Here is a 23706-nt window from a genome sequence, read left to right as displayed (position 1 = left end):
TTGGGGCAGGCAGTGCCAGGCACACAGGCATGAGGTGGGGCAGAGGCACAGGTGTGTCATTTACAAATCAGCTGCTGCCCACCTGCTTGGATCTGACCAACATACTGTATGCCAAGGAACACAGTCATCTTTTGTGCTATTGTTGTTGTGCAGGTGCACAGATAGTGGTCTCTAAAAGCACACCTTCTCCAGTCTGTTACTACCTACCACCATGCTTTGACTGCAGTTGGCATCGGTGTGCCCGTTTACCTAAAATAGGTCCCATAGCATGACTAAGTGATGTCCTGTTGTAGATGATTAAAGGCACTATTAAATTATGTGTCTCTATGTCATTACTAGTGGACCCTGGTGAAGGGCTCAGGCCAAAACACATTGGTCACGGTCTGCGTTTTTACATTTTTCCTTGCTATGAAATGAAATAAGTTGAACAAAGCTGCCCTTATCTCACTTTTTTGATACCCACTACATTGGAAATGAACTTAAGAACTCTTGTCCTGTAAGGTCCCATAGCATGTTGGATTACCTATCTGAAGCAAGTCCCTTCAAGTTTATTTTCAAGCCATACTGAAAAGAATGGAATCCAGTGGCCTCCAAGAAAATCAAACACACACGGTATGCTTTGGATAATGTTTGGCAGCAATGCTAAGTATACCGCGAGCCGCTGTCATGCTTTAATGAAATGAAATTACATTTACAACAGCTACAGCATTACAGATGTGATCAAACAGTGATAACACAAAGAAAAACACTCTCTGATACTTACAGGAATGTCACTCACTCGGGTTAAACTGATCACAATGACTTGTGATTGTGGGATTATGAATTGAGTCAAACTGTTTCAAGGATTTCAACTATGACAGGTAGGTCGAGCATGTGCCAATTTAAGTTATGGTTATGGATCATTTAATAAAAAATACTTTCGCAGAACACACGTTCAGTATCACTCAAGAATCAAAAGAGGAACTGGAACTATCAAATGAATGGAAGATGTAACAGAGATATGTTTTGGATAAGGAGATTTTCTGATAGCACCGCTGCCCACTTGTGTGGACCTTTTTCTTGGCAGTTGTTTGTACCCATTTCCTTTCACATAAAAAAAGAAAGAAAAGAAAATGAAACAAATACAAATATAATAATATATTAAATAATCCAACAAAGGCATTCCAAGGGAATAACACATAACTGACTCAAAAATGTTATAACTTAAATGTGAACTTGTATAAAAAATACAAAAAGAAAAAAAAATTAAAACATCCCCATCACCACATCACAATGCTGGTCTTGCAGGCACCATGTCCCATGTCAAAGTTGTTGATGCTGGTGGGTGAGAGGGATGGTAAACAAAGTGATGTCAACAGGGTCACATGTTGATCATTACCCAGGGAATGGTAGAGGTCATTGGATGTGGAATGAGCATCAAGACAGACATTGAGCACTACTCTCAGGCTCTGAGGCATCGGTCTTGCGGTCCAGGTTGGGTGACGTGTACAGGAAATTACAGCACACATAAAGAGGAAAAGACAGCAGACGGCTGTCCAAGTTCATCACTACATACTCCTAAGAGATTATAGGGAGAATGATGAATGTTTGGTTAGCAACTGACATCTAGATCTTAACAGTTTACCTACAGTATCACACCAAGTAATTGGTTTGTATTGGGCACTGACCTGGTCTTTTTCAAGGGTTAGCAGCTGGTAACCTGTGGAGACCTTACAAACCAACTTCCCACCACTGTCAAATGAGGCAAGCCGTAACCTTGACAGAAGAAGAGGGACAAATGTGTTTACTAAATCGCATACTGTATGGGCAAAGGTAAAGCATTACATGTAACAGTAAGACAGCATGATTCGGTTCATATGATATGAATGATTAATGCCAGTGAGTGAACCAATTAAACCCTCGAAACTTAGTAAACTAATAGTTGACCGCTGACGTATCTGTACTTTGTCTGCGCAGTTTTCCTCTACACCAAGTCTCTTTGCTGGAAAATATTACACCATTATAACCCAGTCAGAGCGACCAGGGATGGCCGTGCCTTTGCGGTGGCTGCCACTTGGGTGTGGAATAGCCTTCCCCTTCACATTAGATCCACCCAGTCCATCAAAGCTTTTAGGTCTCTACTTAAGAATTACCTTTTTGTTTTGGCGTTTAACCACAGTTGAACTTAACTTATTTTTTTTAATCTCTCATCTTTATTTGTGTAGGTGTGTGTGTCTCGTTCACATATAACGCTAACGTAAGTCTGAAGAAACTTTTAAAAGTTGCAACTTAGTGGAAATGTCTATTGCCTTAATTTTTTCATGAACAGTACAAGTAATTAAATCCTACTAGTCCTATTTATTTTCTGCAAATTTGCAACTTCTGATCTGCCCCATCAGAACCTCGAAATTTGAGGCCACAGCATATAGAAATATCTGACTACACACTTTTACTGTAAATTCTTGCTTAACTCATTCGTAGTTTACGGCCGTAAAGCCCGTTAATTTCTCTATGTCTTTCACTGCCGGCTTCTCCGAGTCCTACCTGTTAACGTGGGCGCTCGTCCAGTTCCCATCGTGCGTGATCGGACACTGCTCGTGTGTTCGCGTATTCCATCAGCTTCTCAAATCCGTTGAAACTTTTTCAATTGATCAATAAGTTCTCCATCTGTAAGCCACGGAGCTCAGACAGTAAGCTGGGCCAAAATAGAGGACGGACTTCCGCTTCCGGTTCAGGGACTCCAATGTTAAAGGTGTCCGCTCAATAATGTGTCCGTGTAGAAACCGATCATGGAGCATTAGTTCCGGCCTATTTTAGTTGCGCTTCGATAAAAAAATGTTTTTTAATTAATTTTTATTACATTTACGGGTTCTACGGGCATGGCAGAGAAGGGGTACAAAGGGGTATTTTGATGGCAGAGTTTGTGTTAATGTCCATTCCTCTTCTTCTTTCAATTCAGTGTAAACGTTTTCCTCTTACTTTCTTTCTTATCTTCCTTCACTTCCTACACAACTTTGTGCAGACTGCTTAACTGCAGCAAAGCAACTAGAAGTTTAAGTTGCAACTGTGAAGTCCACAGTAAATTATTCACTGAATTTAGTTATTCTCACATTATACTATAGAATAAAACTCACTTGTGCCATGTTTCTTCCTGCTGTAATGACATTTTACAGCTTGGTGACCTGACAATTCTCTCGCTAGTCATTCATCTATCCACCTGTTTCCGCGGGAGTTTACTGGAGATTATTTGGACCACACTTCCGGTTTAACAGCAGACATACAAGCTCACGTCGCGTCGCGTCGCAGATGCAGCCCGTTGTGAGCTTGTAAATCACACTCGGCTGCGGCGCCGGAAGCTCGCTACAACATCTGCACAATGCACTATGGGGCGTTGGAAACCCGTGGATAAGAAACATAAGAAAACTGGCAAAAACACCCAATGAATGAATAAATAAATAGGGCAATTAAATCAAATGTTACATCACCTACGTTCTGGACATATCCACCAAAACAAACATACCCTGTTTAAAGTTTCAGTATACATAATGCTAACTTGTAATACCATTCATAGTAACGGCGGAACAAGGCAGCAGACACCTCAAATGATTTCCAGTCAGGATATGTCCAATATCTACTCAATCAAGCTGGAGAAAGCCCTAGAAGACCATGGGATTCTCGAGATACTCAAGTGGGAAACTTCCCTTCGGTTCAGACATACAAACTCTTTGTGCTTATGGCTGATGATCACTGACCTGTATGCCAGATGCCTCTGAGGCTGCAGACTCACAGCTCCCCCACATGGCTGACTCAAAGTATTCCTTTTGAAGACTATGAAGCGGTTTGTGTAGGTCACCAGCAAGTCAAACCCAAAATTAAATCCTGTCCATCGCCAGCAGTACTGAAGAGAGGACATCATTTTATAATGCAATTTTATAATTCCACAAGACTGTATTACACCCAAAGTATAGGAATTTATAACAAATATAGGTCCCCATGATAAGGGAGACACTGTACAACTCACATCTCCATCTTTGGTCAGTTTCCTGCCACAACGCATACTGCTCAACTCAAACTCCTCCTTGTTTGCCTCCTGTGGACTGCAGACACATTACCAGTCAAAGGTTTGGACACACATACTCTAGGTTTCTTTTCTTTATTAGGACAATTTCCTACTTTGTAAAATAATGGTGAAAACATCAAAACTATGAAATAACTACACATTGCTGAGGAATTGGCAATTTAAAAAAGAGAAATCCAGATATTAATGAGTATGATAATAGAGAGTGTTAAAGTGTATAGAGCTTGTTTTAATACTGTAAAAAAAAAACTATAATAAATAGTTATTACAGATTAGTAGAAAACACCAATATGGTGTTCACAAAAAAATATGTAATCATAGGCCCAGAGTTTCCTACAGTATATAAGTGGTTCTCACCCGTTGTCATTGTCAAATTCTGTCCGAAGCATGGCAAACCACTGGTTCTTGTACACTGATGTTAGCCAATCTATGAAATTAATAGAAATAATTTACCCATTGCACATACAAAATAAGAATAGCAATGTAATTATTTATTATTATTGACACCTAGATGTGTGTCAAAGTAAGATGTCCTTAACTCATTGAATGCCCTTTTCAAGATGGCCGCCAAGTACCAGGATGCCACGTTCCTAAATTTCTAGTGCACGGATACATTTTTAGTGCACGGATCGTGCACGCCCATGCACCATATATGCACCATATGTGTAGTACTTTTTAACAGCTTTCAAACAAAAAAATCCGCTTGGAAATCCGTTCAGGCATTCATGAGATACAAGCCTTCAAAGTCAGACAAAACAGCCATTTTTGACATTTTGAAAGATGTGTTTGTTATGGGGCTAAACATGCAATTTCGCAATTGCGATCATGCCTAATACATTTGAGGCATTTTTAGATTTTTTTTTATAAAAAACATTTTTGAAAAAAAAATTTTTTTTTTTTTTTTTTTTTTTTCAAAATGGCTTCCAACTCGGGAAACTCGGGCTGTGGCACCCTGTTACTACTGTAATAACTCGGGAAACTCGGGCCTTGGCAGTCAATGAGTTAAATAAAGGAACTACAAATGGAAGCATAAATTACCAGGGGACAAAATGTTGTCTCTCTCCAGAATCCGTGCAGATGCAAGGTCATTGATGATATACTGGAGGCGAACATGTTTGAAAACCGAAGAGAAGGGTTCACCTTCCTCTGTATTCAAGAAGGGCTCTTTCTCATACAGCTCTAAGAAAAAGGAACACAAAAATGGAAATTAATTGTCTGTTTGCTGGGATTGTGGTGGCCTAAAGGTTCCAGGCTCGATCTCCCCTGGACCGGCAGGATAAATCAACCACCACTCACCCCTCCCTCAATACTGCTTAAGTATTAAGTACCCTTGAGCAATGCACTGAACCCCCAATTGCTGCTCAGTGGTCAACAGTATAAAGATTGTTACAACCCGGGAACGACGCAAAAAACTATTATATGATGCAAAGCGATTATTTCACATCCAACTATTACTTTGGTGATGTCTCATTCATACAGGAAGATTTTAATTACGGTGAAAAATCAACCTGGCTTCAAAAAATAAATAAGTCTCTTTCAAGCCTTTGCAGACAAAGCTTGGTGCGTTTTTCTTTTTGACGCATGAATAAATCATGGTGGACAGTGCTTTTTTTTTAATTAGAGCTGTCACGATTCCGATTCAGTGAATCGAAATCTCAACACGAATCGTGATTCACTTCCATGCATAAAACCCAAAGTTTATATTGTTTATGTTAAACCTTTTGCTATTCTCATTCTCATTTGTTATTATTCGAATAAAAGTGACTTATTGAGAAACAAGAGTTTTTCTTTATAAATCAAGACAATGGCCTAAATGAATAGTCTCAGTGCTGAAAAAAGGAGGTTAAAAAAGAAAAATAGTATCGAAAATCTAATCGGATCGAACCGTGACCTTAGAATCGAAAGTTGAATCGAATCGTGGTTTAGGCATGTCGTGACAGCCCTAATATATACACAGAATAATCTCTGACTCTTTCCCTTGCATGGCCGTGAACAGTACAGTGCTGTGCTTGTGAAGAGTGCAGTGAAGCAGCCAGACGACTTCCACCGTCGGCCGGCCATGCGTATTTGGCCACTGTCTGCATTCCTTCAGTGTTTGCCAGTGGGCTTGCAAGGTATTCAGTGAAATATCTTGTGTCATGACTCACACCAATATGTTTGTCATAATTGGAATAGTGTCTGAATATGAATTTTACACATCACAGAGGAAATCATCTACTCCACTCCCCTTCAGTATTGTGCTAAATCATTTTGCCCAAACGAGGGAGTTGTGGGTCCCTACCTTCCCCACCACGTTTAGGAAAGATAGCCTGGAAAGGATAATATCACAAATAACATTTATGGAGTGATAGTTTAAAAAGTATTTAAAAAACGATGTCGCAACCACTTGTCGGATGACAATTTCGGAGCAGGGGTGCAAGAGATCATAGAGAAGTGTCGGCCATTTTTTATGCGAAAAATCGGACAGTGCCTGCAAAGGCCTTTACTGTTGCGTTATATTCACATTATGTGTGAATGTTCTCATAAAATAAACAGCTATTTACATGAACGCATATAATCGTATGAAATCAACGCTACGAGTGTGTACGGACCTTTAGACTGTGTTTGAACTGAGACATTTTCCAGGTATTAATGTGTGTGAGTCTGAAGTGCAGGGTGTTGCTGAAAAGAGCATTCGTGCTCACTCAGCATATCTACCCTGGCTACATGTCTAATCTCATAACACTAAAGGGGATTTTACCTGTCCTGCGTTTGCAAAGCCAGGCATCGGCATCAGCAAGAAGCTGCTTGATGGGGCCGTCCCATGATGGGTTGAGCTGCAGGAACATCCACTTAACAAAAACAGGAACGATTATTTATCAAAGACGCATTTGTGTTCATTTATTTTTGGCTTATGAGTTAAATGTTCTCAAATATAAACAAAATAATTCAATCAATGTTTTTCAAATTGGTTACAACATTGTGCACTCCCACTTATTAAAATGATTTCGGTCAAAAAATTGTTAATTCGAAGGCCAAGGGCTCTCCAAAATCTGATTCGGCATCGGATCAAAAGATCTGGCATCAATTGGGCTTTACAGTTTACTGAGTGTATAAGGATATATATCAATTATAGGTCTAATTTCTTTGTACCTTCTTCAGAGCTGTGTATACATCCATCTCCACCTGCATGACAAATAGGTCAGATGACTGCACAAGTTGCTGCATCACTTCCGCTCTGAAAATACATAACAGAGACAGTATATACATAAGGGTTCGCTGTCCATAGAGACATATACACTTATGTATTCAAGGGGTGTCAAACTTATTTTAGGTCACGGGCCGGACTGGTCGAAATGTGACTTTGTGCAGGCCCAAATAAGTTTTGCTCCCAATGTGGAAAGGCACAAACGCTTGGTCACAACACATGATGAGTAACATTCTTACTGTCTTAAACTATTGATCTAAGGTGTAGTACTAAACAAGAGTGTGTGTATATATTTTAAGTATCATGTCTATACAGTAGCTTTCTGCTTGCAGTATCTAAGCATCCAACAGTCTTTCAGTGCACCTACGTATTCTATGACAGAGCAAGTGTTCGCAAACTCTTCATGGCACTGTTTAATATGGTTATAATCAGATTGGTCAAAGCAAGATTGAGGGACCTGAAGTCAGCAGATACATCTAAAGGCCACTTTTAACCAAAGAGATTCGTGGCCGAATCGGCGGCGGATAGCGTCTGTTGCCGAACGGGAGCTCATCGGTAGGTTTTCGGCAGCGGGTCGGGAACGCTATCGACCAGTATCGACGGAAAACTGGAAGACTGGACTTGCTCAGTTTTGTAGAGTCGCCCCTGGACGTCGGTGAATTGTAGCGAGTTGTAATGGACCATTAGTTTGCTACTGCAGCAGCAAAACCAAGCCTAAATAAGCCAGAGACATTTTCCCGTTGCACAATCTCAACTCTCAATTTCCTAATTCCTATACTAATCAACTCCAAGGCAACGCTAGTAGACTAATAGTGATGTGTGTTGTTTTGGTGTGAGGAGAAGAAAACACCGGACAGGAAGCATCTCCGCTTCTGCTCCCCGGTTGCCAGATTATGTGAGTTAAACAAGCGACCAGGTCTATGAAAACAAGGCCTAAAGAAGCGTCCAGTTTCACCTATTGAGCTCTATTACATCAGCTATTTTCTAAAAGAATGTTGAAAGCTAGGCCAAATAAGCAACTACAATTCAGAAACATGCCCAAACAAAAGTAACCCACAACTAGCAACATTATAGGAAAACAGGATCAAAGTCGCTTGTAACGAGCCGATATGGCAACACAGTGCGCATGCGCAAAACTGTACAGTAATTACAGTCGGCATACAGTCGGCTGGAAAATTCAATGTGCTTAGTTTTTTGCAGTTCTTTGCAGTTCTTTGCAGTCTGTGAACAGTTTGAACAAGTCTCCTGTAGTATTTTCGGTGTGGAGGCACCTTAAGCTTCACCATATTGAAGATCCCAAGGATGTTTTAGCCGGCACCTCCCCCGAAAGCAATGGACAACCCTCAACTGCCTGAGGACAGACGTAGGACACTTTGGTGCAGCAATGCAGTAGTGGATTCTCACGGACACCAGCTCAGTGGCATTGTGGTTAGAGTGTCCGCCCTGAGACTGGGAGGTTGAGGTTCGATCTCTGGCCTGGTCATACCAAAGGACCCAGAGCCTCCCTGTTTGGCACTCAGCATCAAGGGTTGGATTGGGGTGAGTCCCTGCGACATACTAGTGTCATGTCCAGACAGAGGGTGTACTGGTGCATCAAGCCGCCTCATGCTACAGAAACAGGAGATAGGCTCCTGCCCTGTGGGCCTCATGGCTCTGCAAGGCTTACTTATTATTCTCACGGACAGTGCCCAATGCGGATGTGGGCATCCATTACAAACTGTGGAACACATAATAACCTGCTGCCCCAAACACAGGCCACCAAATGGCGATCATGGTCTAATTGACCTTAATGATGACACACTAGACTGGCTTGTCTCAACGGAGCTTGTGCACAGCTGATCTATTACAAGCCACCAACCATAATTAAGTAAATAACTAGTTTGAAATGGAAGGACTACTTCACATACAAGTTAAAAGACTTAGCAAGAGATTTACAATTGTCTTGTGCAACCACATGTAAAAGACGAATATCATTTACCCAAGTTCTTTCATGAGGTCAACATTCTGGTGAGTCATAAGGTTGTTCAGAAGCCATTCAAGACACCTGCCAGAACAGACATACAAATACAACTCATAAAAGTATACACCATTATTACACATTAAAAATGCCTATTGTGATTTGAAGTAACCGAAAAGATTAATTCTCACTTTTTCATGACTGAATCCAAGCCATAGATACTAGCAGAGGTATAGTAACAACACACCGTCTTCACACTGATATTCTCCTTCATGGTCTCTCCGCACTGCAGGATCAAGCCATCCTGGATACATAAATAAGCCATATGAATTAATTAGGTTTGATCGTATTTGAATGAAGATGCAAATAGAATACAGACATTTTTATACAGACAGTTGCCACTATTGTGGCAACTGTCAAGGGTTAGAAGCTTTATCTGCAAAGTCAGTCTAAATCAAAACACCCTTTTTTGACTATGACTGTTATCCTAATCATTAGGGGCAGAATGTAAGAAATGGAAAAAATGATATCAAGTACTCTGAAATGTCAATTGAAAATGCCTAGATTGTATAGTGTTGAGGAAGAAGAAATTCTGTCAAGTCTACTCACCAGCTGAAGCATGCAAGCAGCAGCAAGAATACTGACAACCCTACTGGGTTTGATCAGCACATCGTCCCGGTACAAGGATCCAAATACCACCTGTAGAGCTGCACACAAAGCAACATATTTTTGGGGGATAGTGCTTTTAGAACGATTATGACAAAAACCTTTCAGTGACCTAGATCCTTACCTTCTGTATCAATGTTCTGGTCGGGAATCTCCAGTTCAATTACCATCATGTTGGACTCTTTCCAGGAGCCACTGAACATGCTGGAGAAATACCCTGACTGCACAATCATTAAGGCACAGAGAGAAAAGTACGAGAGATACAGGAAAGGGTGTGTTAAATAACTGACTGACCAAACTTTTGAAGTGATGTAGACATAAGACGGTGATAGGCTTGGTATAAGAAAAGATGTGAGAGAATAAATGAATAGAAGAGACAAAGAAGGGTGGGGGTTGTGAGAAAGATAAATGCATTGATTTACCTGGCAGAGGTACACCTTATGAAGGTTCCAATCCTGTCCCAGGGCACAGATGCGAATGTCACTGTTTTCCCCATTTAGGAACAATGTTTGATAGATGTACTTGGATGTGCTTTTTAGTTTCTTCCTAATATTTGGAAAGAAGAGGACAAACAAAAATAAGGATTAGACTTCAAATAAGGCAAAGTTGATAATTAGATCAGTGGTTCTTAAAAGTTTGAAAGGCCAAGGCCTTTATAACTCTTGAGAGTTACAGACCTGTTAAGGGTCCATTTGGTTCCTAACAACCAGGAATCCCCTTGAACCCCCTTAAGGACCTGTGAAGGTCCCCAGACCCCACTGAGAACCACTGTACTAAATCACTCTTCATAGAACACTTTCTATGAATTCCCCATCTATATAACGCATTGTAAGCGTAGTGTATATGTATTACAATCTTCTTATAACACTTCATAATTAGTTACTATGAAATGCTTTATAATGTGCTGTGATAAAAAATGTATAAGGCACCATGAATATATATGAGCAGTTATCTATAAAGTGTCCTAAGCGGATTTAAAAAGCCATTGAGCTTGTTTATAAAGTTCATTACAGACATGGTTTTCATAGACATAAGTATATGATTTATCTCTCACCTTCGAGGAGTATCTAGTAAAGGATCGTCCTCATGTTCACTGTCACAGTCACACGAAGATGCATTTCTTTTCCTCTTCTTACACTCGCATCCATGTTTGCGACTGTGGCACACTGCCTCTGCAACTTCCACCGATCTCAGAGAGGGGGGCTGGAACCTGCTGCTCCAACTTCCCATATCTATACTTACAACTAAGATCACACAACACACAACCAAAACAAAGCTCAGACTTGTGTTAGCTGAAGATTTGACTGAGATTTCCCAAACAGAGGGTCGGGACCCATTTGTGGGTCACAGACCAATTTTTGTGGGCCACAATCTCTTTCGGGTCTACACCTGAAAGGTTTGGGAACCACTGGTGTATGTGCATTGTGCACAAGCTTAGTAAAGAATATTATAAACCTGATGTTTACCAGCTCTATCCCTTGGAGCCAAGACTTTCTTACAGCTCCGACTTCTCCAGGATAGTGCTGTGACATCACAGTCATAAACACAAGTAGCAACATTAGGTCATAAAGTAGGTCTAGCCCTAGAATGTCTGATGTTACATAATTATTACACTTTGTGTAATATTCCAAAATAAATACACAGTCATAGATCGGTCCCATCCACTTGCGGTTAGCAAATTGATCTCTGCAGAGATTTAAGCATCCGTGCTACTTGTGTGCTCACTGCTCACCCAATAATTAATTCCTAAGACTTTGAGTCCGATATAGTTTCATATCCCATTGAAAGTTCTGGCAGAAAACGTGTGTTTAGTCAAATATCTCCACTTTTCCACAAGCTTCACATGGACGACTTTCTCTGTCAGCGACAGGGTAGGACCTGAAATGACTGCTGGACAGAACATATGAAAACCTCCTTTGAGAACACACGTTTTTGGGACCCATCGATCTATGGCTTTGTATTTGGAAAATTACACAAAGTGTTATATGTAAGATCATTCTAGGCCTAAAGGTAGGTCATAATTGTGTCACTTGTCAGTCAAAGCAGCAAAACAAGAATATTTCAGCCATATATTTTGTTCCAACCTCCACCTCAAGCACTCTCTGTGATGGGAAGTCTCAATTCGTATCAGAAACGTAGTTCCCACTCAGCGTGAAGGCATATACGTAAACTTTAGTGAACATCACCCCAATATGTAGGTATTATATTGATATTGTGACTTTGTGAGTGACTAGTAAATATTGTCCGGGATTTTGGATATGATCCTAATATAGTGATTTTGCTTAAGTGTCATCTTTTCCTTGTTATAAAGGTTGCATTGTAGTAAAGTGACTGTACTACAGTAGCTGTCTATTATTCGTCTTTACCCAGCACTAAGTTATATCATCACAATGTCAATAGAGGCATTTGGTCAACAATGTTGGGATATTTGATTTTTGTCCCAGGCCAGCACTAGTCTGCTACCCTGCAGTGCTTTAAAAATCAAATGACAGAAACAGAATAGAAGAAAATAAAGGATATGGGGAGATACAACCACTTGTTACTACACGTCACACTTGCTACTACATATTGTACACTACCAAGTAGTCTTCCCCTAAACCATGCACTGTTTTAGCCCTAGAATGGCTGTGATATTTAGGTTTAGTACATTTCTGCATCAATGTCAGTTACTTACATGCCAAAAATGTAAAGGAAATTGGATCAATGCTACTGTATGTAACGATTATTAGGAACCCTATATAAAAGCAAGGATGGGAATTATAGCCCTAGAATGAGCAGGCTAGTATGGCAACATTGAGTGTTTCTATAAACTAACAATGGATACTGTATACATAATAACTATGATCATCATCAGCTGGAAGCTCTATTTGACTGGAATGACAGTGGCTTACCTGATGATCAGCCCAGTTAAATAAAGGCGAGGGGGAATTACAGCTAGGTTAACAACAAAAAAGTAAACGGGTCTCCTGTCTGGGGTCAGTTTTTCAGACGTAAACAAGGCAGTCTCTGCGTGGAGCTGGAGCCGACGCTATAGCTACTTGTAAACTGTAACGATTTCAAATTCAAACTAAGGCGGCCCGGAGAGAACTCTCTGAGGTTGCTCGACCTGACAGGTCTTCTTCCGAACATCGTTTTATGAAATGCGTTATTTGTCTCCAAGTCCCCGGTGCAATAAACAATAATTACACTACTACACCTAGCGCTGGCTAACAACACTAGCCTGCAGTGCTGCCATCCTGACGAGACCTGGACGAGACGCGATTATACTTAATCCCATAGTCCGCATGGATGAGACGCTCTGTGATTGGCTGGTTGGTTGTATGGCAACCGAGAGTTGAGTTGAGGTTAGCACACTAGACTAGAGGACATCCCAGTCCAGAGAAAATACTATATTTTCTAAATGACAACGATTTATGAAAGTCATTTAAATATAATGAAATTGTCATATATTGTATCCCACAGTTTCTTTTTTGTTTTTCTGTCCAGTACGACTGTCCTTCCAGGCTATGGAAACCAGGCCAACCAGACTGTCTTGTCTTCTTCACAGTAACCAAAGTTACAAGCTAGAGAGAGGGATACTTAGCTCAATGCTGCCATCCATGTGTCTAAATAGGAAATGTAAAGTTTATGTAATGTTATCCTCACTGTGCTTCTCCTTCGTGGTCATTCTGGTCAATAATGTATTACATTTAAAGCACTCATTTTCATTCATGTAAATGTTAACTGGTCTGATATTGATATTATATTTACAAGTGCAGCAGCTTAAATACAGATTCAACTGACAACTAAACTTTGCCATATTTAATGATGTTGGCCAATACAGTTATAGGCCTATATTTTTCTTCTTCAGTGAGATAATCTAAAAGATCAAAACAAAATATGTTAAACAAATATTACATTCTTATATGTATATAAAAAATAGAGGTGTCTCATTCCTGACCACCGGAGGCAGTAGATGTATGAATATATCTCGAATATGCTCGTCGACCTATCAGAGGCGTGGTCTAAAGAGGAACCAACCAATAAACAGAGAGCACTTGTTTCACAACATTTCCAACCCAATCCCACTGCCTTCCTACTCTCTGTGCTGCTGTGCACAGTGACACGTACCTTGTCCAACTATTTGCGTGCGTGGGACAGCTTTACCTGGCACAGGGGAAAGAAAGGAGTGTGTTGTTATTATTATTTTTTTATTCCCTCTCCCAAGATCTTCCCTGCACCCAGCTACTGTAGATGATCTGGTACTATGGAGGCAACTGACGCTACTGCAGGTAGGTTGGCACTACTATTTGCATACTATTACAGTTCCCAAAGCAGGCAGCCGTGAAGCTGGGTGCAAGAAAATATAGTGAATTGCTCAGTGCTCAGGCATATACTACTAAACACCTACAAGGCACTAAATCCTCTAATCAGTCTTGCTCCCCCCTACCTCTGCGACCTCCTCGAACCTCATGCCCCCAGGCCCTCCTGCCCCCTCAGGTCTGGTGACTTGATTGATTGAATACTTTATTAGAAGTTTGCATAGGAAAAGGTACAGGAGAGGACAGCACAGTTCACTGATATAAGGTCAGCTAAAAGGATGAAGAGTTGTGAAGACCACTAGAAAGCTCAATGGCTTGTTTAAATTGGGGTCCTTTTGTACTCAATACATACAACAATAAATGACAGACAAATAAAACACAGTACTATGTAAAAACGATCATCCTCTTTGAGGTCTCCTCCAAGACCAAATACCGTACCTGGCCAACCTGGAGCGACAGAGCTTTTGCTGGCCCAACCCTGTGGAATGCTCTCCCCAAAACCCTCAGAAATGGCCCTACCCTCCAAACCCCCACCTCTTCCATATTTCTTTCCCCAGCTAACTCATTCCACTGTCTTCATTGTCTTTACTGTTTTTATTGTTTCTATTCCATGGTCTTCGTGTTCTTCTCCCCTAATGAAGTTGTTGTATTCTTATTTCTGTCTTGCCCCCCATTTAAAGTGTCTGTGGGTACTCAGAAAAGTGCTATATAAATTCGAGATATTATTATTGTTATTACTGTGTATTACTGTTATATGTGGTTCCAGACAGCATCCTCTGCATATCATCAAGACTAAAGTGCAGACAGAACCTTACTTGTCCTGTCCTCTCTGTAGGGGCTCCTTTTGTTGAGCAGACCTCAGGAGATGTCAGCAGTGATGATGATGGGAAAGAAGAAGAACAAACCACAACGCAAGACGCACCTCCCAGAGAAGAGGGAGGGCCACCGACTGAGAGCAGGATGAAGCGTCTTTTTGGCTTTGAGAAGGGAGACCTTTCTTCTTGGCACCGCCTGGTGTGCCTCCTGAACCGGCCCACGGACCCTGCGTCGCTGGGCATCTTCCGTTGTCTGTTTGGTGAGCTGTCTGTTCTGGGCCAGACCTATTAGCCTACTTTCAGGGACTGTAATCAAGGAATGAGGTGGAAAATTAGCTCCAATAGTTCTTCTTTATACACAGTACACACAAAGTTAAATCTTCTGAGACTGTACAGTATCTCAGAGTTACAAATTGATCAATTAAGGCTGGAATTTACCGTGCACTATCGTTTATTCTCTGTCTAATTTTTAACCACAGGCATGCTGATGGCTATTGACATCACCCAAGAGCGTGGACTTAGTCACGTAGACTTCAGGTTCCTGGACGGGGCCCCGGTATGCCGTTTTCCGCTCTTCAATTTCTTACAGCCATTGCCAATGGATTGGATGTACTTTGTCTATCTGGTAATGTTCTTTGGTGGGTATTACCTTTATGTATTATTTAACGTAATGTTGTATGTCTCGGCTCAACGTTAACTTTGATGTTGGTATGCTGCCTTTTATTGAGACTGGATGAGATGAGGTTATTTGAAGCCAGGAGAAGCTAATCAGAAATGGCCTTTCCACAAGTAACAATATATCGTCGTTGTCGGGTGAAAACCTTGTATGTCCAAAACCGTTCGTTTTGCGTTTATCATTTTAAAAATGATTTAAACTAGTGAAAACAGCCGATCTACAAGCACACAACGCCTCGCACCGCGAGGCGTTGTGTGCTTGTAGATCTGCTGTTTTGTGCGACGGCCTTGTATGATGAAGCAGGGCTTTGCTTTGCAAAAAAACGTACACATTTGAAATTTGGAGATACGAGGTTTCTGCCCGACAGTGACGATATGCTTTCTTTGGGTCACTGCAAACATTTTCACAAGAGCTGCCTCCAATGCTCCCCCTAATCACCCCCCTGCACCAGATGTTTCACACCTGGAGATTGAGCCTGGGACATACTCCCCAATTTTAAAGTCAACTGCTGCTCTAAACTAAAAAGACTCATAATTATCTTCTGTCGTGTCTACTCCACCAGTTGCCTCAGCCCTTTTGACTTACTTGAGGCTATTAACAATTTATTGGCGGTTCTTTAGAGATCTTCCACCCAGTTGAGCCCACTCTCAGACATTTCTGTTTGGACACTTTGTGTACAGGTTTTGTTATATAGTGTGTATAGTGTCTTGTCTGAGAAAGGCACTCTTTAATACAATCTATTATTATTCATTGTAAGTTAACTAACATTGTCAACCATATCCATGTAACATTGTAGACAACAGAACCAGCAGCAAAATAAATTGGAAATCCCCAAATTAAGTAGAATGCTAAGTGCACTTTATGAGGATAAATTCAGTGTGGGGAAACCAGTATTAATTGGCTATGTACTCATTGCCATGATAGCTTTTTGCCATGAAGTGGTTCTACCTCCTTATTTCCATTGTTTCTGAAAGTGTTCCTCTATTCTTGCTCTGATCTGTTAGAGATGTGTATCCACTACAACAACCCAGCCTAGGGGCCACAAGGTGTAACAAAAAAATGTACACCCTCCTTCCCAGTCAGTCCCCAAACAGCCAGTTGACACAGATTTAAAATCCCCAAAGTCAAGGATTTGTTTTAAGAAAAGAAAACCCATAAACATTCACCTCAGGGTGGTACCATAAACTCTTAAATACAAAACAAAATACTATTCTTAACTAACATAAAATAAACCAAAAATAGGCATTACTAAACACCAGCAAGGCACCAAACAATCTGATCAACAAAGAGACATCTGACGCACTGGAGAGGAGCATCTTTATAGTCCAGTTTCACCTCCCACACCATCATACCAGCTGGCACTCAACAAGTCGCTCATCACCGCTCAATCTCAAAGAGGGGAAAAGGACAGGTAGCGGGTAAATCAGCCCACAATACAAATTACTATACACTTAGGAGTCGGACCCTAGAGCTCTAACACTCCTTGTAGTTCTCTAATGAAACAGGACTTTCATTTTATAAATTCATTCTTTTGATCATAATATGTTAATCATAATATGTAATTGTGTTCATTTCGTGTCATTTCTTGTCTTCTTCCTCTTCTTTTTTTTAAGCACATTGAGTATGAAATGTGTTAAATAAATGTGACTTGACTAAATACAAATGTCATGTCCCTGTCCCAATCTCACTTAGCCATTTAGCTTGGGGTTGGCTGAAGATTGTTTTTACACTAACCTATATAGACCATTCTAAGCTACCATCACTTTTGATTTGTTTCTTTGTCGCATATGCAAATTGACTAGCTACTGTATATGTTTTTCTGTCTGTCTGTCTGTCTGTCCGTCCGTCCGTCCGTCCAACACACAAGTTCAGTTAAACATGTATATGTTTCTTTCTATAGGTGCTGTGGGTATTATGCTTGGATGTTTCTACCGTCTCTCCTGCCTTATGTTCATATCCACCTACTGGTATATCTTTTTTCTGGATAAAACGGCATGGAATAATCACTCCTACCTATATGGCCTTATTGGATTCCAACTCACACTCATGGATGGCAACAGATACTGGTAATGTATATATATATATTTTTTTGTGATTGATTGAATTCCTCTCTAATTGTTAGTTCACTTGATGAATGCATTTATGTTTTATGTGTAGGTCAATTGATGGGCTACGGAAACCTGCAAAAAGAAATGCCCATGTGCCACTTTGGAATTATACTCTCTTAAGGGCGCAGGTTTGTACCCTTACCCTTACAAGGAATGTTGTCCATTATAGAATCAGTTAACTAAGGCCATGGATTGGAGTGTTGCTCTTCTAATGAAGTTTATATATATTATCATTTACAGATATTCATTGTATACTTCATTGCTGGAATAAAAAAATTGGATGGAGACTGGGTGGGGGGTTACTCGATGTCATACTTAGCACACCATTGGCTCTTCGATCCATTCAAGTGAGTACAAGCTAAAGCAAAATTGTTTTACTTTGCCATTATGTAACTCCAAATATTAGCAACATACTGTATCTTCAATAGTTGTGCCATAGATAAAAACAATTATGATCCAATATATTCTCCCCATTAACTTAAATTGCACAATGAAACGGGGTTCAGTCTTTCTTTTGTTTGTTGTTTTTTGGGGGTGTTAGCAAGACAGTGATCTGGTTGATGAAGCATACATACCAGATCTCCTTCCTACTTAAAATAGTAAGATCCAATTCGGATTTTGTGATTTCATACATTGGCAGAATCCACTTTGTTCACATTCATTTCATTTGTGCATTCAAGTGTGACTTTGACACCTGTTTCCCTGTGCAATGTAACTCATTGGGGTGACAGTTTTGGATGACCAATTATCAATGCACAATTGAAGATGCATAATGTTGCCATTATTTAGAGTTCTATCATGGCAAGGTAACTGCACAACCCAAACCTCTACCAAAGTTGAATTGTAAAGTGTTGCTTCTCCATATTCGGTTATATATTTAGATGTCTCACATCTGATCTTTTATTGTTCTCCAAATGTCCTTCCAGACTGATTCTTCCAGTGGAGATGGTAAACCTGTTGGTGGTACATGGCGGTGGTCTTATTCTGGATCTGACTGCTGGCTACCTGTTGTTTTTTGATGCCACGCGACCATTTGGAATCTTCTTTGTCAGCTACTTTCATTGTATGAATTCACAACTGTTCAGCATCGGTGAGAGAGCTCATTGATAAAGCCACCTGGCGGCACATAGCCTTCTATTTAGTTGATCCAATGCCTGATTTATAAGTGCATGTTCATCGTGTCACACATCATTAATAGCAGATCTACAAGCTCACAATGTGTCCTATCGTAATGTGGTGAGATCGTTTGTAGATTGGTTATTTCCGGACGGTGCATGACACGATGCATAACTCAATCAGGCATTATATGCTGTGGATAGAAGTAGCCAGTGTTCAGAATTAATATTCACTAATGTTAATGATGATTGGGGCTGATTGTATCATTGTATTTCAAGAATCAAGAAATGTGATTTTTTTGAAAGAACTTGTCTTTGTCAAAGCTTTGTATGAATCTGATATTCTTTCACAGCCATTTGTATGAGCACACTTTAAGCTATTACCCTCCTTTGATTGCAATGTACAAATTCTTTACAGGAATGTTCGCCTACACCATGTTGGCCACCAGTCCCCTCTTCTGCTACCCTGACTGGCCTAGGAGATTTTTTTCCTGCTTCCCAGAGTCCCTAAAAGTAGTTCTGCCACTTACATCTCCAAACCCTCAGCCCAGTACTTCCTGTGTTTACCCTGAGATCCAGAACACCAGCACAGAACATCCAGAGACCCCCTCTCTCCCCAAAGCTTCCAAACCATGGTTTAAGCACAAGCTGAGAGCTGCGTTTGTTGTTCTCTACCTGGCTGAGCAGTTCTTCCTGCCTTATTCTCACTTCGTCACACAGGTATACCCTCATAAGCCGGATTTATTCTTTGTCGCACGACAGTCTCGCCCTGAAAATAGCTGATCTACAACTCAATGATTTGTCGTATTGCAAGCTGGTAGATCTGCTATTTTTGGTGACCAAGTATAAATTAAGCATTATTCCTTTCCAGTAATTTCTTTTAAATTTATATATATGTATCTTACTTTGGTCGTAATGTTGAACACTGCATGTCGTTTTTTTCTTTTTTCTTTTTTTTAAACCATAAAACATGAACAGATTTATTTTAAAGTGAGTGAAATGTAAACTTTGATCACTCGAGTCATGTCTGTCTGTAAGCGTTTTAACCTCACTAACCCAGCGTGGGGATGGTTACTCAATCAGTGTCAATATTGTCATGGACGTGCAGCAAACAGTAGCTCAGATTGTCTGTCAGCTGGAGGTGAAGGGCCTCGGCATGATCAGGACATTACAAAAACAGATACTTATCTAAATCGCCATATAGTGTTGTGTTAATTTGTTGTGCAAGTAAGAAAGAATTATACAAATGTGCAAACATGTAATAAGTTGCTTAAAGAAGTGGCAAGCAAAAGATCTAAATGTGCACAATTGATAAGCAAAACCACCAGTAGTTCTTGTACAATTTAGTACTGCAATTTTAAAACAAAACTATTTCAACTAGCTTTATAAGAAAGGTATTCCGATGCTGTGATGACTCCCGCCCTTAAGTTGGAGATAAAACAATCTATTTCATAATAATCTATTTCATATTCAATTTGCAGTATGCTGCAAGAAAATAATTGCAATCATTTTTTCCACTATAAGCTCTTGTATTTGTACTTGTATTTAGGGCTACAACAACTGGACCAATGGCTTGTATGGGTACTCCTGGGACATGATGGTTCACTCTCGAAGCCACCAGCATGTCAAAGTCACCTATAAAGATGGGAAAACGGGAGAGGTTGGATATTTGAACCCTGGGGTAAGACATAGAGAAAACACAGTCTAAAGATGAATTAATACAATTGTGAGCATATTATGAACTTTGTGTGTGTGTGTGTGTGTGTGTGTGTGTGTGTGTGTGTGTGTGTGTGTGTGTGTGTGTGTGTGTGTGTGTGTGTGTGTGTGTGTGTGTGTGTGTGTGTGTGTGTGTGTGTGTGTGTGTAGGTGTTCACACAAAGCCGCCGCTGGAAAGACCATGGAGACATGTTGAAACAGTACGCCACTTGCCTCAGTAACCTCCTACCTCGCTACAAGATCTCTGAGCCTGAAATATACTTTGATATTTGGGTCTCGATCAATGAGCGCTTCCAACAAAGGTATGCTTATCAAATCAAAAATATATTATAAATATATATATTATAAATTAAAAAGGGTTTATCCTTTTTTTAATTCATAAGACATATTTTCATTTGTTTTACTTTAGATTTACCAAATAATAGACAAACTATTTGTCAGTGTGGTGCTCATATTTGCTCTGCGCTCCTCTGCAAGGATCTTTGACCCGCGTGTGGATATTGTAAAGGCTGAATGGTCACCTTTCCGTCCCAACCCCTGGCTGATGCCCCTTCTGGTAGACCTCTCACCTTGGAGGACCAAGTTTCAGGAGATCGAGGGCAGTCTAGACAATCAGACAGAGATCGTCTTCATCGCCGACTTCCCAGGTTACACATTCCGTTCTGTCTCTTTGTTCTGAGGGGAACCAGTATGTTTACCTTCTTTTTATCTACAGTACCTTCTCCCTTTACTTTTTTCTCATGGCGGGCCAAGTTAAGACTTTTTTTGCACACAGACAGGTTCTGTGTGCTGCTATATGTTATCAGCTGAGTCATTTGTGCTAATTGCAAGCATGAATCTTGTACACAGGGCTTCACTTAGAAAACTTTGTAAGTGAAGACCTGGGCAACACCAGCGTTCAGGTGCTACAGGGCCAGCTGATGGTTGAGATACTAGCGGAGAAGAAGAACTACACTCTGCAACCTGGAGAGCAGATGAAGGTAGCGCGATACAATATGATCACAGTTGGCTTTGTACTTCATTCCATGATACGACAAGTATTCATTGTGTGTGTGTGTGTGTGTGTGTGTGTGTGTGTGTGTGTGTGTGTGTGTGTGTGTGTGTGTGTGTGTGTGTGTGTGTGTGTGTGTGTGTGTGTGTGTGTGTGTGTGTGTGTGTGTGTGTGTGTGTGTGTGTGTGTGTGTGTGTGTGTGTGTGTGTGTGTGTGTGTGTGTGTAGTTACCCGCTGGAGAATATCACAAGGTATACACAGTATCTGAGGAGCCATCCTGCTACATGTACATCTATGTCAACACTACAGAAGCAGCCCTACAGGAGAACTTCACCAAGCTGTTCGAGCTCCAAGAACGAATTCGCAATGGAACAGGTGAAGCCTTTATCATGTCACTATGGAGTAACAATCACCATAAGATAGTCCAATACTGGAGTGCATGACAAATAGCATATACAAAAAGCCAAGCAATTCAAAGTGCTTTACATAGGCATAAAAAGTAGCCAAAAAACGAACTATACTGTAAGACGTAAGTATTTGTGGTAAGGCTGTCACAATTATGACATTTTACATGACGATTGATTGTCACTCAAATAATTGCGATTAACGATTTAATTGTGTTTTTGTTGTTGACAATTACATTACTGTTTTGGCTTTGAAGTTGCACATGGCCAAAATACACAAAGAAATTACTGACATATTTGACAACTTTATAATTAAAAAGAACATTGATAGTGGAAATAGCTGATCTACAAGCTCACAACACGTCGTGATGCGACGCGTTGTGAGCTTGTAGATCTGCTATTTCCACAATTTTTTACTTAAAAAAAATATCTGAACATTTTTCAACATTAAAAAAAATAATAATCACGATTGTGTCAAATAATTGCGATTAGACGATTATGTAATAACTGTGACAGCCCTAATTTGTGGTTCTTATCTCGTTTTTCTCTACAGAAACGGAACCCCTGCCTCCAGAACTGCAGCCACTTGTCACTGTAGGTGATGATGAAGGGGCAGAGGTCAATGCCACTGATCCAATAGTTCGCCTGTTCCTGAAGAGGCAGCGGCGCATGAAGGAGGTAAAGAAGCGCAGGGAGGCCAATGTCTTTGAAAGACTGGATCGCTTTGCGGTGAAAAAGTATTACATGATTCGGAGGGGGTGAGTCTTGCCATTTTCTTCTTTTATTCCAATTAAACCGAATTATATATCATATTCTGTATATAAAACACAGGAACTTCACATCGAACCCTTAAATATTTGGTTTATTAACCAACATATCCATAGACCTACTTTAGTTTGCATATCATTTTACAATCTTCCTCTTATAGATTCTTGATGACAGCCATTGCAATGCGGAACCTGGCATTTGGACTTCCTCCTCTGGAACAACTGACCAGGGAAGTTAACTTTGCGAATATGAAAGAGACACAGGCAGAAGGCAACCAAGATCAGCGCCTCAACGATGAAGTTGGTCACGGGGAACTTTAAAAAAAATTATTGTGCAGTAAGTACTGAATGTACAGGTCAATTAACAAATTTGTGGGCAATTACTACTGGACTGTTACTACACTGGGTACACGGCTGCCCACAAGTTGATTTAAATTCACACAATTATATGAACATTTTGAATGTTTTTAAAGTCAGTATTTGTTTGTTAACTTCAATTTGTACAGAGACATTTCTGTAAATTAGAGCGGTACCAAACAGAATAATTATTCTAGGATATTACGTTTTTGCTGTGCAATATCATGTTTCTCGTTCAGTGTTCTATCATTAGCTCGAGTATTATTTTGTGTTGCCAATATACAGTATGACCAAACCCTACACGTTCACCTTTGTACACTGAATCAGCAAAGGCTGAGCTGTAGATTATGCTCTCTCAGTGAAAGGTCCTCTGAGAACCTATTAGCAGGCTGTCAACTATTTTTCTTTTGTATTTCCTTCTTTAATAAAATGTGAAAAACTGATTCATGCTGCTTCTGTGGTGAGGCAGGGTCCACGCTGTATTGTCCATAAGGCTTAACTTACACATTTCACTGACACTCGGAGTAAACACATTTGTGGAAATAATCATCTTTATTCATGTCAGTCTTAATACATATTTAACAGATTA

General features: G+C 40.3%; 2 protein-coding genes across 2 annotated transcripts; one reads left to right on the top strand and one right to left on the bottom strand.

Annotated features, from left to right (window-relative positions):
- Positions 1-4: 4 nt before the first annotated feature.
- On the bottom strand, positions 5-13098 carry gmcl1 (germ cell-less, spermatogenesis associated). The gene is made up of 14 exons (XM_080742985.1): positions 10922-13098; positions 10290-10413; positions 9992-10088; positions 9811-9908; positions 9393-9505; positions 9223-9288; positions 7190-7274; positions 6798-6888; positions 5096-5236; positions 4415-4484; positions 4001-4076; positions 3732-3877; positions 1668-1755; positions 5-1557 (listed from the first exon to the last, which is right to left on the bottom strand). Exons 1-14 carry the CDS (start codon positions 11095-11097, stop codon positions 1417-1419), a joined length of 1512 nt encoding a protein of 503 aa, XP_080599111.1. The 5' UTR covers positions 11098-13098; the 3' UTR covers positions 5-1416.
- An 864-nt stretch (positions 13099-13962) lies between these two features.
- On the top strand, positions 13963-23560 carry ggcx (gamma-glutamyl carboxylase). The gene is made up of 15 exons (XM_080743218.1): positions 13963-14138; positions 15004-15243; positions 15463-15621; positions 17560-17725; positions 17817-17895; positions 18008-18114; positions 18694-18857; positions 19301-19602; positions 20432-20563; positions 20749-20900; positions 21076-21245; positions 21448-21578; positions 21817-21964; positions 22547-22751; positions 22922-23560. Exons 1-15 carry the CDS (start codon positions 14114-14116, stop codon positions 23079-23081), a joined length of 2340 nt encoding a protein of 779 aa, XP_080599344.1. The 5' UTR covers positions 13963-14113; the 3' UTR covers positions 23082-23560.
- The last annotated feature ends 146 nt before the right edge of the window (positions 23561-23706 follow it).

The sequence above is a fragment of the Nannobrachium achirus genome (genome assembly GCF_963921795.1).
Source record: "Nannobrachium achirus genome assembly, chromosome: 15".
Lineage (NCBI taxonomy): Eukaryota > Metazoa > Chordata > Actinopteri > Myctophiformes > Myctophidae > Nannobrachium > Nannobrachium achirus.
This window is presented reverse-complemented; position numbering and strand designations above follow the sequence as displayed.